We start from the raw sequence: 19,535 nt of genomic DNA, 5'->3' as shown, positions 1-19,535 counted from the left end.
TAACAGTGCACCAACAACCACAATCACGCCCTCCTTGGTTCCATAAACTCTCCCCGACAGAAATGATGGAGCGCCAAAAGCTAGGCCTGTGCTATAATTGTGATGAAACATGGGTCAAGGGCCATCGTTGCAAACAACAACTATACATGCTTGGCTTTAATGGCGAAGGGGACGATGAACCATTTTACCCACCGGCGCCAGACTAATCCATTCCCATTTTTTCTGGATTTCAAGCTTGAGGGCAAGCTTGATGTCCAAGAGGGGAGTAATGATATGTTCTTTACTATTAGAATTGATTTAGTTCCTTTAGAGATAGCAAATAATTATGGTAAGGAGCTTTAATGATTCTCCTTTCCTTCTATGTTTTAGTTAGTCTTTGTTTCCTTTTTCTAGATCAGTTTAGTTAGTTTCTATATTAGCTTACTTAGTCTAAGTTTCATTTTGTTAACTTTAGGAAAGTGTAACTCTCTGCTATAAGAAGAGAGGTTTGTGTTGCTAATGAATTAAGCCAGAATTAATAAGAAACAAGGAGAAGGAAACTCCATAAAACCCGGCCTCTTTATCTTTTCTGTTCTTCTGCTTCCAACGCCTCTCCCACCATAGGCAAACCGGTGCCAACCAAAACACCAATCTCTCACCCCTTGACGCGTGCTTTTGCCCGGGAACACAACACACTGACGCAATTTACATCCTCTCACATGCTTTGTACGTCTGGACCGGGGTATGGGAGCCCATAAGGTTGGCGATTCAACCTTTTGGGAGAAGAACAATATAGGATTTTTAGCATATATAATGTATTGAATTGGTTGTGATAATATAAGCATAAAAGATTAACAATGTGTAGTGGTATGGTACATAATAATGCATGACAAGTAACAAAAGTTATTTAGACAAACAAAGCTATATATATGCATATAAACAAACCTTTCCAGGCAATTACAGATGGATGGGAGTTTGAATTGACATCACAGAGGCTATTAAATTCCAGTTCTTGATGAAGCAGAATCAGAAAGTCTATCATCCAGTAATTTAACCTGCTTGCTAGGATATAATACAAATCAAATCAAATTAAACCAAGATATTCAGAGGTGACCGGCTTAAATACATGAGATGCATGAGCCTCTATCAACTCCACTTGCCATTTTTGCAGATGCATATAAACTATCCAATCTCCATTCCCTTTCGGATTCGGCATCGGCATAACGTAACCGGCTTCTCCTCCCCAGTGAAAATGGTACGATCCGAACGCCGGTTTCCCCCATCCAAAATCAATCTTTCTCACCGGAAACTGCTGCCCTGATGACACCACCACCGCCGGCCACTCGCCGCCGCCGTATATTTTCGCCAAGGCCGGTTTGGGACGGTGGGCTTCCACCCAATCAATCAGTCCAAGAAAATGTTCCCTCGTCACAGCTTCCTCCAAGAACTCTCTCACCGCATTTGCCACCCAACTCAACGGCTTTTCCTGCAAATCTTCAATCTTTCTGTCGCCAAATGGGATCGAAAGAACGTTCCCGAAGTAACCCTTTAACAGTTCATCTCCGTCGCTCAATCTGGTCCTCCCGTCAACCACCATCCCCAGTTTGAAATTCTTGAAGCTGTAATCTTTACGGGACATTATTCCGGCGGCAATTATTTTCCATAAGAAGGCCGAGAATGCTTGCAGCTTTGTAATCCTATGATTAATCTTTGCGCTGCCTTTCTGGGAATTCGCTAGTGATTGGATGCGGATGATTTCGTCCGACTCTATATAGTATATGCGACTTATCACGCTTTGTTCATCAGTTTGGAGGGCTTGGGGCTCCGCCGCCGCTGCCGGCGGCAGCAGGGATGAGATTAGCGTATACATGGCGTCGATGGAAAGATCGTAGTGGGCGGGACGGCGAGGAAAGAGAAAGGACCTCCGGAAACAAGGGATATTGGGCAGTGGCTTAGCCTGAGCAACCTCGGACCATGATACGGGGAACATGTTGGCCGAGTAGGCATCCGCTACCCGGTGGTCAAAGGAACAGCCCACTACCACTCCTCCGCATTTCAGTTCTGTAACCTGTTAATTTGTTCATACAACATAAGTGTCTAAATCTATCAGTTTATTCGTCTCACTACCAAAAATCCTAATCCAAAGCTGACCCAAATCAAAAGTAAATGGAATAAGGTTCAAATTAGTAATGTAATCTGAAAATGTAATTAGGCTATTGAACAAAAAAAAGTACAATTAGACCACGACACTCTAACAATGTGTTTGGTTCATGGAATAGGTCTAGAATTAAATACCATTTCCGAGAATAGACCTATTCCATTGTTTGGTTTGTCTTTTCATGGCTGGGAATAGCATTTCGGGGAATGATCTATTCCCTTTGCAGGGGGAATAGTCATTCCTAGGGGACCACCCCCTAGTATTAGCTATTCCCAAGTATTTGGGAATAGCTTATGTACTCTAATACCGAAAATACTCTTTTTGTATATATATATATATATATATATATATATATATATATATATATATCACCACCGCAACCACCATCACCACTGCCACTGCCACTAGCACTACCAACACCACCACCATCGCCACCACCGCTACCACTGCCACCGCCATTGCCGCCACCGCTATCTGCCACCTCCACCGCCACCACCACCAACACCACCACTACCACATATTTTTATAAGGGTATATATGTCTTTTAAAACATATATCATTTCTATTCCTTAAACCAACCAAACACTGTAATATAATTCTTAAAGTCTATTCCTTCCGCAAACCAAATAATAGAATACAATTCCTATTCTACTCATTGTCTATTCCATTCCTTATGGAATAACATTCCTATTACCTCAAAATTCATTCCGTGACCAAACGTGCTGTAAATGTATGCAATTTCACCTGATAGTAAGTTATCATCAATTTTAGCAGGTTACCTGCTTACGTGGCAACTAAATTGACATTTCTAATAATTTTTAATAAATTTTTAAAAAAATTAAAAAAATAATAAAAAAAAACGAGGGGTGGTTGGCGGCCACCCCGTCGTTTTATTATTTTTTTTATTTAAATTTTTTTTCTATTTTTTAAAAATTTATTATTAAAAATTATATAAAAATTATTAAAAATGCCAACTCAATTGCCACGTAAGCAGATAACTTGCTAAAATTGATGGTAACCTACTATCCGGTGAAATTGCATACATTTGGAGTGTTCAATGGCCTAAATGCACGTTTTTGGAGTGTTCAGTGACTTAATTACACTTTTTTTTTTGTTCAGTGACCTAATTGCATTTTCAGATTATGTTCAGTGGTCAATTTAAACCTTATTCCGAAGTAAATCTCAAATATATTTGTATCGTAAAATAACCCCAATGTTATTTTTACTATTTTTTCCAACATTTTTTACACCACGAAATCCGTTGCCCTGATATGACTAAAGATTAAAAATAAAATTCGCGCAGCGGGCACCAAAACCTCCTTCTTGCTCACTCTTATACTGGACCCTTTTTAAGTATGGAAAATACTATGTAGACTCTTATTTTTTATTCCCAACTTCTACTTCTTTCATAAATTCTTGATGTAGCCATTTTTTTTTTAAGACCCACAAAATAAAAATATCCAATTCTTATTTATTATATCATAAAATAAAAATGAAATAATAGAATTTGAGAATACATGTAATAAAATTTTTAAGTTTGAGCAACCATGCTTTTTTTTTTTTTTTTTTTTTTTGTTTGGGTACGAGGGAATAAGATAAAGAGAGTAGCAACGTGGATGGTGGAAACTTTTCGGTACAGAGTACTAAAAAAGTACAGAAAATTCCAAAAATCATAAATATACATTTTTAGAGCTTGTGAACTATATTGTCTTTTTAAATTTATGTTGTACACAGTACACATTCAGAGATTCTAATTTGCATGGTTTAGAATTTTGAACTTTCCTAAAAATTAAAAAAAACAAAAAAGGGTTTTGAACTTTGAAGTGTATTTTTTAAATATTATATTGTGCATGTATATTTTGATATTTTAAAGTTTACTTTTTATCTATACTTTTACCTATCTGGTGTCAAATAATACAATATTGTGCATCCGTATGAATGTATGCATGCATTATTTTTGTCTACTTTTATTTTCCTCCCGCTTGCCCATTCCACCAAAGTAGTGATTAGTATCTAAGAGCATCCATAATAGTTGGGAATATTTGGATATTTTGTGGTTTTTGAGGAGTTTTTGTAAATGTGATTAGGAAAGAGAATATGGAAGGAGAGAAATTTTTTTTTAGCAAAATTATTTATTTTTTTTAAAAATAATAATAAATGTTACTTGTCGTCTTGTCGACAATGCGTCTGAGTGCACGCGCCCACTAGGCGCACATCTGAAGCTCACGCGAGAGTTGGGCGGCTGAGGTATTTTGAGGTGGGACTCATTTTGCTGCAATAACTCTATCCCTTGCATATGCTCCCCAATTTTCTCTTTTTTTGCCTCTCTCTCCTCACCATGACTTATTTTTTCTTTGAATTTGTGCATTATCCACTATTGTGGATGCTCTAATCATGGGTGCGATTCTCAATTCCTTATGTGGAACACCTAAACAAGTAGTCTAGAAGTTGGTTATTAGTTATAGAAATAGGGTCAATTGTTACTTTTGAGTGTATATATTGTTAGTGAGTAAATCCGAGATAAATGAAATTAAGTGTAATACACACTTTTTTTCTAATTCACTATTTTATGACTGTGTTAGAAGTGTTGTAACGTCAATCTTTTAAGTTAAAATAGATTTATCAAAATATATTTGATCACTCAAATTATATTGCTTTTCACGAACGTGAACAAAGAACACTTTTATTTAATCATAAGTGTTGCTGAATTTTCAAGAAAAAAAAAAGAATTGTTGTAAAGTTTTCATTCGTTCATTATCCATTTTGAGAGTATAATATATCAAATTAAACATTTTGAAAACTTGAATCCACTTTACTCAACCTAAATTAGAAGTGCACCCCACCGAAAGTTATAGCACCACTTTAAATGTCATAGCTGTTGTAAATAATATTAAGTGGACATTATTATAGTGTTTATAACACTTGTAACGGTCGGAGGATTATGACCACACTTATGGTTTCCGTTACAATTGTACATTATATATATGTGCTAATACCTTCTTGTATAGATGGAGTTTTGGATGCAAGATTAATAAAACTTCCTTGTCTCTTATCTTGTCTCTACTTTTCTTCTACTTTTCTTATTTTGTGCCACTTGCAACTGTATTCACCGGTTACCGGTTAGGAGCTAAATGGCCAACGGGCATAATCTCCCACAACACGTTATCAGCACGCTCAAACTTGGTGAACGGTAATTTTATGTTATTCTAATGCACGTTATACTCGTTTAAAGCATATACTATCATTTTATGATCAGTGGATATATTTCTTGAATTATATGCTTTTTAGACAATTCGTATGGTATGAATGCATGATATACATTTTTCTTTCCCGTATTAATCATAGTTGTCTAGATACCACAAAAAATGGTATTTATATTATCTCATATGCTTTACGATTTTCTCAAAAATATTTTTTTTTCGGTATTTCTTTTACATATTGCGTATATGTATATGTTTCGTATTAAAATTTTTTTTTGGGAAAACCTTGGATTGGAGTACAAACAAAATCCATAATATGAGAATGGATTTGCTAGTGATCTTCCTTATCATAGATGGTTTTTAAAGATGATTGTCATCTTGTAGTGATCTTCCTTATATTACCTTTAATATTGAGTTCATATAGCTAGCAATGATGTGCCTTGTGCAACCAAATTGTTTCAATGACTATTCTCACATTGAAAACAAAAAATTTGACCTTCAATTAAATGCTAAGAAATGTGATTTTGTATCATGGTTTTGGAAAAGGCATTGTTTTGTGGCAATTAGATATTGCATTTGTTTTGATTTGCCATAATAATCTTGATTATGATATGGGAATCATATTTTAGAATTCCTATTGAAATTGCTTATTCAAATTTTATGTGGTAATAATGATGATATTATGATTTTCAGTTACGATACACAAAAAAATGTTTATATAACATTATTACTATTAAGTAATATTTTTTTTCAATTGAGAATTTCATGTATCGTAACCTTATCATCATTATTCTTGGATTTTGATATCCATGTTGGTTGAGAATGAATATTTAGATTTATTCTCATATTCATACTTTTAATTCAAGATTATTATTATGCATATAATCGAATTAAGTGCATAGTATTATTGATTTAAATTATCCAATTTGATTATTTCTAGCATATGATGTAACCACACTTATCAAACCACACTGCCAGTACTTGCTTTGTTTAGTGACAGTGCTATTGTTCCTGGTTAATGTGAATACCACTGCTAATGAATCACTTAGTGTTGGTATTGGGGACTAGGGTCACACCTACTTGCGTGACTAATAATGGTGCACGTCAAGCTGCCAGTTCGGCCATAGCGTCTCGTGACTCTTATGTCACAATTAATACTTTAATAATTTAAATACTTTGGTCTGGCCCCATGTTCCAATTCGTGGCAGTGCATGTGCTTTCAATGAACCTGTTAGTGGTTGGCATGTTGTGTTGCTAGGTGTTGGCCCTAGTGTTAATGCTCTTAATGTTTATAAGATTTTTCTTAAATCTTAATGTAATTTTTTTTGCCTAGAAATGAAGCACTTATTATATGATATGATTGTCCCTGAAGGATCGTCTTGATCAAAATTCTAAACATAGCATTGCCCAGAAGGCAACAAGTCATGGCACAAATTAAAAATAACAGTACTAGTGCGGTTTCCCCAATGTAAAATTGGCTTTGTATTGTTTTAAAAGTTAATTGATGGTGCTAATTTGTTATACAAATTATTTCCCATGAGTCTTTGGCATTGAAATAGATCTCAAATCTAAGTATTTAAACGAAATGATAATACCTAATTTTTTAATATGGTTTTGCCCAGAAGGTAAACCAAAAGCACTAATTTATCTGTCACTCGTTATCTTGCCCGTCAGTTATGATTGTCACATTGTACTCCAGTAGTAGTACATGACAAAATTATGCTAAGTGTTTGGTCATTGGGCTATTTTTTTAATAAGGCCTGGAAGACCCTGAATGTGGATTGATCTTTAAGGTGACTAATGACTCATGAATGAAGTTTGCAACTTCTATTTCTAATGTTATGCTACTCTCCAAAAGTCAACATTGACTCACATCATGTTGGTTTGCCTGAAGCAAACAAGTTGTGATTTTTTTAACATAGTAATCACTGCCTAAAAATTCTGACCGGCGCAGTTTGAAAATTAAATTCGTGAAAAATACTTGTTGAACTCCTTTTGGCATAAATTTTTTTCTGGAGAACCTAGACTCGTGATATTTGATGTCTGTGACAATATTTTGTTAAAAATATGCTTTGGTTATTCCAGAAAAAATTGTAAAGTTTTGGCAGTGTGCTGCCAATTATTTTTCTGCCTGAAGCAATGTTGTAAAAAATTTCAGAAAAAATACTTCCACACCTTGGATTGACATGAAAATTTTTATGTACGTTCTAGACTTACTGAACTACATATCTGCCAAATTTTGTGTCAAAATGTGCTACCGTTTTCCCCAAGAAAATTCTGCAATCCAGGTCAAAATTCTGAAAATTTTCTGCCGTTTTCAGCTTGTATATCTTGCTATTTTGTGATGTTTTCATGCTAATATGAAACTATGAAATAAAATGAGAACTTGCTTGGAAAAGTTCTATTTTTGACTCCCCGAAATAGGAATGAATGGGCCCGGCAGCGAACATGTGCTCATTATTCTTCGGCGAACGGTACTTCTCTCTTTTTTTCTAATTTATGAATTAAGAAACAATATCTCTTGTCATGTCATGCCTTGTGTGTACCAAACATAATACTCTTTATTTAATGGATGTGCATGACTCAATTGAGAGTTTGGTGTCCAAGACATAAGGGACAATTATATCACATGTTGCATGTGCTTATCTTTAATTGACAACATTTAGCATATAATCTCTTGATTATGTTCACATAAGAGATTTTGTTATTTATCTTGTTGGCAATTTATGATTTGCTATAGGCCATAGCTATTGAAATTCATCACACAACTTATAAGTGAGGCAATATCATGAATTCTCAATATGGTTAGGTTGCACCTATCATTGCTAAACCTTAGCTTGCATGTGATAATAGTTAAAGGCTATGACTTGTTTACAATGCTAGTTTCTGCTATAGAAACTCTTTGACATGAGATTTGGGCATATGATATTTAAATTTATAGCCCTCATTATTTTGTATATTTATTTGCCCAGAAGGTAGATTAAGGATTTTAATTCTCTAAGTCATCCCCATTCTTTTAGGATGAACCTTTTAGGATGAATCGTGACAATGAATTCTTGACCAAAAATGGTCAACCTATCCCATCAATCCCCGAAGGATTGCTTGACGTTACTATGAGTCAAGTTTTTTTTACTAAGTCTAACATATTGCAGATCACAAATCAATCCCTCAAGGATTGCTATACCCCCTTTTTCACCTAGTACGTGGTTTCAAAAGTAACATTTCCCTATCTGCGTTATTTTATTTGCGCAGTCTATTTTATATCACCACCACAACGTACCTCTAAAAGGGCTATCAAAGAAACCTCCGTCTATTGATTAAATACCGAAAGCCCATGATAGAGGATCAATACATATAATTGGGTACGTTGACTGCATTCCTAATGAAGATTGTTTCTCGGCATTAGGGGGAGATAATATACTACTCCGTAGCTTTTTGGAATGCCAAGAAATTTCATAAGAATAAAAACATCTTCACTATTTAAATCCATGTACTAGTTAGATTGAACTGGAAGTTCAAAAGATAATCTATTTGCGATTTTAGCAAATAATCTGCCAAAAACATACCTATTGATCATAATGATCATAAAAGAAGTGACTAGGTCCTATATCCTTGGACCAAACATATCTATCGATACTCCTTGACACCAGAAGTGTAGGAGATCTATCGGTGAAAGAAATATGGATCGTAATACTAGATCTAGTAAAGAAACATTGTCACTCTTGAAATAGCTTGAATAATTATGTCCTGCAGACGTTCGTCCAGATGACGAAAAACCCTGGTAAGACTTATAGGTGCACCAAACAAATGTAATACTAGGGACGCGGAACGACCAGATCAAAATATCTTTGGGAAATGTTTAGAATTTGGTTGTTTTAGAAATTGCCATTACTTTTACAGATATGGGAGTTTTACAAAAAGGTTATAGTTGTCGACAACACAATTGCCATCACAAATTGCTCGTTATATGATAATCTGGATCCAGAGTTAGGCACCAGAAGTGCCATGACTATTTAATATATAAAGGAGCAATTAAGGCATAGCTCGACTCGCTAATATGAATAAATTCTCTTTATAACAATACACCATTAAGCGTTAACCCTGAAGGTTACAAATGGGTGTGTGCATGAAAGAGAAGTAAGAATAACAAGGTGATATGATATGCAGCGAGTTTGTAGCCTATGGGTTCACGCAGAGACCCTTAATTGATTTTAATCAAATATACTCTCCCACGGTAAATGGCATTAAGTTCCGCTACATAATACAATTGGCAGAATAATAAATTTAGATATGCAGTTAAATTTATCTTGAGAAATCCCTGATGGATTCATAATTCTCATTTTTAAGTATTATTATGTGTCATTATCTACTCTTTAAAGGGTTGCGAATGGAGTTAATATCCTCATTGAAGGAATAATATGTACCATTGTGTGCTCGATAAAGGGTTGATAATGAACTTATTTATTATTTATTATCTCAGTCAAGATTGATGGTGTAAACATCAATGAAATATATAAAGAGCTTGATAGTGTCAGTTCATGTTTAAAGACTGAGACTTTTGAAATAAAAAGCTTGTGAAAGATATAAGTATTATCTCGACTTGAAGATCGAGTTTTTCTTTGAAGTTTTTTTTATATATACACCAGTCAGCCTACATCTAAAAATGTTTTTTCACATGTCTATATGCATATAAGTGTCATGTTTTATCAAACTAAAGGTTGCCTAATAATCTCCTGAAGCAGATAAGGAACCTTGTTGGACTCGAAGTCCCTTACTTCATTATCGTTGGAGCACCATTATAGAACCAGAAGTTCCATAATCGCAACATATTTGCGATGAAATTACTAGCAAAATCTAGTGCTCCCCCTACAAATGAAGTACTTGAATAATGATTAACATATCCTCCGGTATCTTCGAGATACAAAGACATGACATTTATGTAAGAAACCATGATACGGTTTTAATAGGCTACTTGGGTACTGGCTGTTTTGTTTGATCCCCGCAATGCCAAGTCCAAACTGGTTATACAATGAATTTCCCTAAATGTTCAAAATGAGGACAATAACACTTGTGTTGCACAAATGTTATATTAGCTCTAGAAGAGCCATAAGATTATTGTACACTACTCTAAGTGACAATCTAGAAGAGTTGTCCAATCCATCTCTTCAAAATTTGAAATATATGTAGAACTTGAAGATTGTTATCTTCAGGGGGAGACTGGAAGTACATTTACTCGAATCAATCCGGAAGATTGAACATTGAACGTAAAATCCTGAAGATTAAGTCATAAAAGACTAACAATTGCGCACTATTTGCAACGAATAAATACATAAATATCATGTACTCTTTTCCTCACTAGTTTTCTCCCATTGGGTTTTCTAGTGTGGTTTTTAACGAGGCATGAGTATGATATAGTAATGACAATGAGGAAAAGTTGCAAAATAATTGCTTAAATAGACAAACCCAAAAATCCTGAAGATTATGCGGTTTGCGCCCTGAAGGCTTATGGTTGTACTCTTTTTCCCTTAACTAAGTTTTTCCCACAGGGTTTTCTTAAGTTAAGGTTTTTAATGAGGCGACCAAATACAATATATGTTTTTACATATATCATGTACTCTTTTCTTCAACTAGGTTTTTCCCATGTGGTTTTCCTAGTGAAGTTTTTAATGAGGCATGAATATATATTTTTTTATTGTACTCTTTTCTTGTCTAGGTTTTTCCCACCGGGTTTTTCTAGCAAGGTTTTAACGAGGCAAGGTCGTGGCCAAATAATGTCCAAGGGGGAGTGTTGTAAATAATATTAAGTGGACATTATTATAGTGTTTATAACACTTGTAACGGTCGGAGGATTATGACCACACTTATGGTTTCCGTTACAATTGTACATTATATATATGTGCTAATACCTTCTTGTATAGATGGAGTTTTGGATGCAAGATTAATAAAACTTCCTTGTCTCTTATCTTGTCTCTACTTTTCTTCTACTTTTCTTATTTTGTGCCACTTGCAACTGTATTCACCGGTTACCGGTTAGGAGCTAAATGGCCAACGGGCATAATCTCCCACAACAATAGCAAATTTTTTTTGGGGAGTTCTACATACACTCCCAATTCTTACTCCACATTTATTTCATGATGTGACAGACACCGGTAAACCATTTTTTTTTTTCATGTGGTCTCCAATAAATGTGTCAATATCATGATTATGTGTGTGAGAGTAATTAACTATGCATTTGGTTGAAAGGAATTATAATTCCCTCCAACCAAACAATGAAATTTTGATACTAACTAATTTATTTTACATTACAAACACTATTCTATTACATTCGAAACTTATTTGGTATTGCTAAATGCTAAATAGAAATGCATGCATTCACCAATACAACCAAAGTTAAAAAGATACTAATATTTGTCCAACACCTTTCTATCTTGCCCACATGTTTCTTAAGTCTTTAATTATACCTTCTTTCCATCAACTAACTTAGTTTATGCTCATTTTGGGTACGTAATTAAAACCATCATGTATATTAAGACGTACGTACACATCGATTAATTTTATCATTTTGTCTAAATTTGGTTAAAAAATTTTGTTGTAATACTCATTTTTTGTTCATAAATTGTAGGGTATTTAACAATTAGTGGTTAGTAGATTTTGGCCATGTTTGGTAACATAGTTAAATTATCAGTCAATTTTGACTTATTTGACCACTATTATATTAGTTGTTTAACTTTTAAACAATCAATATGAGTGTTTAATTAATTAGCTTTTTGAAATAATTTATTGCTCAAAAATGCTAAAATTCAAAACATTGCTCAAAGCAGATTTTTGATCAGCTTTTTTCTAACAACTATTTACCAAACACTCCCTATGTTATCTTCATAACTATTTTCTCAACCTACTGAAACACAAAGAGTCAATACTGCTCCCACTCGGGATTGAATCATGATATCCCAATTGAGAGAGCCACTTTGTGCTACTAGACTACAAAGTTATTTGGCTTATAATATAATTTACTAATTATATAATAATTAATGATTATATAAAATTATAATAAATAAACTCCGTAATAAATAACAAATAATGTTTATGATTAAAAAAAAAAAAAGAGGCATAAAATCATTTTTTGGAACGACACTCCCCTTTATAAATAGGGGGAGTGCTCTCCCCAATTGCCTATGGCTCTGTTTGGCAAACCTAGCTGAAAAGCTATAAGCTAGGAGTTGATAGCTGAAATGGTGCTGAAAGCTGAAAAGCTATAAGCTCGGAGCTGAAAATTGAAGAGCTGTTAAGCTAGCTGTTATGATTGAAAGTGTTTGGTAAAATTAGATTTTTGATAAGCTGATAAACGTAAAAAGACTAAAAAGGACATCTTCATAAAATTTAAATTAGTTTGTTTACATATTAAAATTTAACATTTCGTCTTCCAAAAAAAGTAAACGCTTTTTAAAATAAAACTATTAGCATGATCATGATCTAGCATCCCATAATGAAGTAGCAATATTGTTGCTAATCTCCTTCATCTCCATAGAGGTGTGACTTAAATTTTCGTTGATGGAGATATTACTACATAAATCTTGAAGTTCATCAGGCGGTATGTAATCTGGATGCTGCTCAAACACATTAAACATCATGTCATCTTGTGAATTCTTCCGAATATAATTATGTAGTGCAAACGTGGCCATAATAACATCAATTTCGGTCTCCTCACTAAACTGTGGCATTTTAGCAAGTATCTTCCATCTCTTATTCAATACTCCAAACAACCTCTAAATACAACTTTGAAGAGAAGAATGTGCACGATTGAATGCTTCTTGAGCATTAGTTGGCGGCTCTTGTTCAATTTGAGATTGAAGCCACATTGCTAATTTTAAAATAACATTAATAATAATAATAATGATAATAATAATAATAATAATAATAATAATAATAATAATAATAATAATAATAATAATAATAATAATAATAATAATAAGCTAAATTTTCAACATAATTGTTTAGCAGGAAACAAGACTAAGGAAGGGATTGACGTGAAAATTGGGATAGGGGAAAAGAAAGGGTTTTAATTCAAAAGGTTAAAATATGTCAATACTTTTAAAATAATAAGGGTAAAAATGGGAAAAAAGTTAGGAAGCTAGTAGTTTATTTTGAAATACTACCTAAAGTAGCGTTCCAAAATAAGCTCTTATTTTAAACTAGGAGCTTATTTTAAGAACATTACCAAACAGAGCTTATAGCTTATTAGTAGCTTAAAATAAGCTATAAGCTCCTAGCTTAGTGTTGCCAAACAGAGCCTATCTTAATTGAGGGACGATGGCTCTTACGTGAGAGCATCCCACGTTAATGCATGGTCAATGAGTGGATAATTAGTAACATTGTCAAAACACCCTTTACCAAACAAGTTTATTATATTAATTATTTGTAAAAGAAAAAAAATAGTTGATAAATTAGGGTGTTTTGAAAACTCGGAAAGGCGGAAATTGATTTCTGACAATCATTTTTCCGATTTCCGGTGTTTAGCTAGAGGGAGGAAATGAAAGTCAATAGAAAATTATTTTAAAAGTATTTTCATTTTCGAACAAAATTTTATCACGTCAAAGAGTAAAAAGAAGCCACTAAAAATTGAAAATTAATGTAGTAGAACTCTATTAGAAACCTCAAACTCTAACATACATACCAACACTAGTACTAGATAAATATTTGTGTGAATTAACGTTTGTTATTTGTTGTAAACGCAGGTGCCACATGCATTATATTCCTCAACTTTGTGTAAGTAAATGATTTATGATTCTAACCTGGACGGCAAGAACGCCGGCGTGTTTCTTGCCGGGAACAAGCTTCCCTTCGACGCTCTCGTCCGGGTTGTACAGGTTCAGTTCACTAAGATCCACATCCGCCACCGCTTCGGCGAACTCCACCCCGCGGTTGTTGCAGAGAAGCTCAGGCTCGCCGCCGGCGTTCTGCACCACTTCGCCGGCGAGGGCATAGTAGGAGACCAAGGCCTCCGCCAGCGCCGCTTTGAGAACGCCGGAGATAATGGAACCGAACGTGAATTTGGGCGTAGGCTTCTGGTAACAGAAGAATACGCCGAAGGTGAGCGGCGGCAGCAGCAAATCGAGATTGGACTGCGGCAGCCAATGGTGTTGCATTGGCAGCGCCGCCGCCATCGCCTCCTTCTTGATAACTCTTACGCTGAACTCTCTCTTATCGATGAGGATTGTATTGATTAACCGAAAACGAATAATAGTCTGTACAATACTAATATAGAAGACAAGTATAAAGAGTTCTACTAGACTACTAATACTAGAGTCCTAACACTCCCCCTCAAGCTCAAGGTGGAGCATTCGAAATATTGAGCTTGTCCCGAAGCAATGAAAACCGAGCAGATGTGAGTGGCTTGGTGAAAATATCAGCTAGCTGGTCCTTCGTGGAAATAAAGTGAACCTGCAACTCCTTCTTGGCAACCTTGTCTCGAACAAAGTGATAATCAATTTCAACATGCTTAGTCCGTGCATGAAAAACTGGATTAGCACAGAGGTATGTTGCTCCCAGATTATCACACCACAGCCCCGGCGCAGCGTCTGGAGGAAAGCCAATTTCGCGCAGCAAAGAAACCAACCACGTGACCTCCGCCGCCACATCAGCCAGTGCCTTATATTCGGCCTCAGTAGAGGACCGCGCCACTGTCCGCTGCTTCCGACAAGACCAAGCAATTAAATTGGACCCCAAGAAGACGGCAAACCCACTCGTAGACTTTCGGTCATCCGGATTACCTGCCCAATCCGAATCCGAGAACGCATGCAACGCAAGAGACTCCGACTTGCGAATACAGAGACCCATACCAAGAGTGCCTTTCACATACCGCAGAACACGTTTCATAACCGCCCAGTCCGCAGTGGTGGGCGACTGCATGCGTTGACAAAGCCTGTTAACTGCATAAGACAAATCCGGCTTAGTCACCGTCAGGTACTGAAGTGCACCCGCAATGCTACGGTAGTGAGTAGGATCAGCAAACGGAGTAGAATCATCAACATCAGACCGAACCATCGAAATAGGTGTAGAAACCGGTTTACAGTCAACCATGCCTGCACGTCTAAGAATATCCTGTATATAACGCCGTTGAGACAGAAGAATACCATCAGATAGTGACATCGTCTCAATGCCAAGAAAGAAAGACGGGGGTCTCATGTCCCGAATCTTGAATGTACGCGCAAGCTGAGCCACAAGCCCATCAACATGGCTCGAGTCCGATCCCATGACCGAAATGTCATCCACATACACAAGAAAGTAAAGCTGCACACCACTGACAGAATATATAAACAACGAAACTTCAGTCTTGGACGGAACAAAGCCAACAGAGATCAGGAAGTCATGCAATCGGGTAAACCAGGCACGAGGAGCCTGCGTCAGTCCATATAAAGAACGCTGTAGATGGCAAACATAATCAGGAACAGACTTGTCCTCATAACCAGGCGGCTGACGCATATACACTGTCTCCGCCAGGTTACCGTTCAGAAAAGCGTTGTGGACATCCAGCTGACGAATGGACCAACCACAGGAGTGAGCAAGTGACAGAAGAAGGCGAACCGTGGTTGGCTTGACCACCGGATTGAAAGTCTCAAAGAAATCCTTACCAGCGACCTGATTAAAACCTTTGGCCACCAGACGAGCCTTATGTCGCTCAATAGACCCATCAGCATTCCGTTTCACCCGAAAACACCCACTTGCAACCCACAACATTCATACCTGGAGTGTACGGGACCAGAGTCCAAGTCTGGTTGTGCAGGAGAGCATTAAACTCAGCATCCATGGCCTCACGCCATTCCGGATGCGCCACAGCCTGAGAGTAACATGTCGGCTCGGGTGTTGTAGTGGCAGAAACGAGAGCCACATGCTCCTGCGGGCCCCGACTCCTCGTTGCCATAACATGAGAGGGCGGACCTGCCACCTTGTTCTTACTACCACGAGGTCGACCCCGAGAAGCTTTAGGGACAGCCGAAACGGTCCGTTCAGTGGAGACAGAGTCAGCCGGACCCGCGGGCATATCCAGAACCGGTGTATCATCGACGGGCTCCATAACTGAAGAGGATACAGGCACGATGGGGGCAACACCCCACGGCACCACTGGAGGCCGAGACACCACCTGCGAAGCAACAGATCCAGCAAAAGGAAAAACGGACTCATCGAATCGCACATGGCGACAGATAAAGACCTTATTAGTGATAGGATTCATACAACGATAGCCACGAAAAGAGTCAGGATACCCTAAAAACACACAAGGAGAAGAACGATATTCCAATTTATTACGGTTATAGGGACGCAATAAAGGAAAACACAAACACCCAAAGACACGCAAAAAGGAATAGGACGGAGGAGACCGGTGCAAACGAGAGTGAGGAGACTCATTATTTAAGACACTGGTAGGCATTTTATTAACAAGTATACAGCAGTCTCAAACGCATAGTCCCAGAAACGAGATGGAACAGACGCCTGAGCCATCAGGGCCAAGCCAGTCTCAACTATATGCCGATTACGGCGTTCTACCCGCCCATTCTGTTCATGTGTGTATGCACAGGACTGCCTGTGACGAATGCCAAGAGACTCAAAGGTAGAGTGAAGTTTCTTATACTCTCCCCCTAAATCAGACTGAATAGAAAGTATTTTCTGTGAGAACGAGCGCTCAACGAGTGACCGAAACCGTTCAAATATGGAATATATATCAGTTTTTAAGCGCATCGGATAAAACCAAATAAAACGGGTAAAGTCATCCACAAACAAAACAAATTAACGAAAACCATTCACAGAGTGCACAGGCGCAGGGCCCCAAATATCAGTATAAACCAATTCTAGTACACGAGTAGTTTTAGTTTCAACACGGGGCAAAGGAAAACGGGATGACTTCCCTAACTGACACGAAGAACACAAACGAGATAAATCACTATAATTAAAACTACTAACACCAGAAGACTGCAAAATCTGACGAAGAACCCGAGTATGAGGGTGACCAAGCCGCTTGTGCCACGTAGAAGACGAAGCACGCGCAGCAACATAAGCAACAGAACGAGCAGAAGACGCGGGCCAGGAGTATAAGCCACCAGAAGTTCCCCCCTTAAAAACCACCTCCCTGGTCAAGAGATCCTTCACAAGAAAACAGTCAGGATGAAACTCAAAAAAGACACGATTATCTTTAGCAAAGCGTTGAACATAAATTAAAGAGGAAGACAAACCAGGGACATGCAAAACATCATCTAACCGAAACACTCTAGAAGACGAGGCTATCGAAGTAGACCCAACACTAAAGATATGCATACCTTCACCATTGCCGACACGAAGAGTGTCCGAACCGTCATAACCTGCCGAGGACATCAACTGAGAGGAATCGGGAGTGGCATGATTAGTGGCTCCCGTATCAGGAAACCATTGGTGAGAGTCAACCGAACCACCCTCACCACCAGAAAAAACCACATTAGCCTGAGGACCAGACGACTCAGAATAACGGCGCCAACAATTCGCCGCCGAGTGCCCAATCTTGTCACAAATCTGACAACGCACACGGCGACCACGGCCGCCACTGCCCGAACTGCCGCTGCCCGAACCACCTCGGGAGAACCGGCCTCCGCCACCACGGTGAACGGCCAAGGCAGCCGGCGCACCAACCGGACCATCACCTGCGCAGATATATTCTTGAGAAATTAAATAATCGGAAAGATCCGAGAGAGTTACCGGGTCACCACGAGTCAACGGAGCAACAAGCGGGCGAAGATCCGACCGCAGTCCACGGAAGACATAAATATTCTGCTCATCAAGAGGAACCGGACGCCCAGCAAGGGCCAAGTCTTCCACCAAAATCCGCGCCCGGTTCAAATAATCCGAAACGGACGAAGCCCCCTGCGACAAACGCTGCAGCTCACTGAGCAAACGAACCGCACGAGACCGCGTTGCCGAGCCGAGCTCTTGCTCAATTGCCAACCACAACTTACGCGACGTCGGCCGGCCCATCGCCAACGGTAGCATCTCGTCCGACAAGGACGAGATCAAGAGAGACAGGACAGCCTTGTCCTGTCGACGCCACTGCACCACCGGCGACGCTACTGCCGAGGCAGTGCTGCCGCTGTCTACCGTCGATGAAGCCGACGAGGCTGCCGGCGGACACTCCACCGTGCCGTCAACAAAACCCAACACCCCCTGACCTTCGAGAAACGGGAGCATCTGGGTACGCCAGAACAGATAATTGTGTGCGGTGAGCTTGATCGACACAAAGTGATGAGCACTGGACAAGCTCGGAGACAGATAAATGGGGGTGGAGGCAACCTCGGAGACGGTCCGTTCTGAAGAATCACGAACAGATCCATCATCATTCCCACCCAAAGCTGCCATGGAAAGAAACCTAGATATGATACCAGATGAGGATTGTATTGATTAACCGAAAACGAATAATAGTCTGTACAATACTAATATAGAAGACAAGTATAAAGAGTTCTACTAGACTACTAATACTAGAGTCCTAACATTATCAACCATGCTTTCTCTCTCTAAGCTACGCCTGTAGTGGGAAGGAGATTGAGTGATGAGTTAATGTTCACAAACGATGGGAAGAGTATGTATATATAATATGGATTATACACAGTGAAAATATTTGAGTTTATTATATATATATATATATATATATATATATATATATATATATAAAAGACAATAAAATATTTATAAATAATATAATTTCTCATCCATGTACGTATAATGTCTCCTACTTTCTCATCCATGAAACAAAGCTGGGTGTCTATATATACAATTCTAAACAATCGTTTTCTCACCTATTACACAAACTAGCTAACAACTTTGTGATTTATTTGATTGTCGTGTGAACATATAAACATATATACATATAAGCTGGGGTGCTCGAGCGACAACACCTGTCTATGGAGTTTGTTGGGGGTGCTGGAGCGACAACACCTGTCTCCGGAGTTTGTTGGGTGGGTCGGGAGTAATTTTATTAATGTAACGTAAGTTACGGTTATATAAAGATAATGTAAGCTATACCGTACTATTGCTATCTCTGTTATTGAATTACGTAAATCTTGTCGCATATACTATATAGTGTTGGAAATACATTCAATGTACAAGAGATTTCCACAGGTACGTCTATTCTAAAGCTATAATTGTAGCCCATGTTTGAATTGTTAATTGTGGTTACACAATTC

The 19,535-nt window shown here is 37.8% G+C and overlaps 1 protein-coding gene across 1 annotated transcript; it reads right to left on the bottom strand.

Annotated features, from left to right (window-relative positions):
• Positions 1 to 885: 885 nt before the first annotated feature.
• On the bottom strand, positions 886 to 18,888 carry LOC109171403 (shikimate O-hydroxycinnamoyltransferase-like). The gene is made up of 3 exons (XM_019320493.1): positions 18,844 to 18,888; positions 14,130 to 14,537; positions 886 to 2,047 (listed from the first exon to the last, which is right to left on the bottom strand). Exons 1-3 carry the CDS (start codon positions 18,853 to 18,855, stop codon positions 1,064 to 1,066), a joined length of 1,404 nt encoding a protein of 467 aa, XP_019176038.1. The 5' UTR covers positions 18,856 to 18,888; the 3' UTR covers positions 886 to 1,063.
• Positions 18,889 to 19,535: the final 647 nt, after the last annotated feature.

The sequence above is a fragment of the Ipomoea nil genome, unplaced genomic scaffold, assembly GCF_001879475.1.
Source record: "Ipomoea nil cultivar Tokyo-kokei standard unplaced genomic scaffold, Asagao_1.1 scaffold0317, whole genome shotgun sequence".
Classification (NCBI taxonomy): domain Eukaryota; kingdom Viridiplantae; phylum Streptophyta; class Magnoliopsida; order Solanales; family Convolvulaceae; genus Ipomoea; species Ipomoea nil.
This window is presented reverse-complemented; position numbering and strand designations above follow the sequence as displayed.

Coding starts and splice junctions, on each gene's coding strand:
- LOC109171403 (XM_019320493.1), bottom strand. Junction 2,048..14,129: donor CCGGCGTTCTTGCCGTCCAG/GTTAGAATCATA, acceptor ACAAATTAACAG/GTTACAGAACTGAAATGCGG.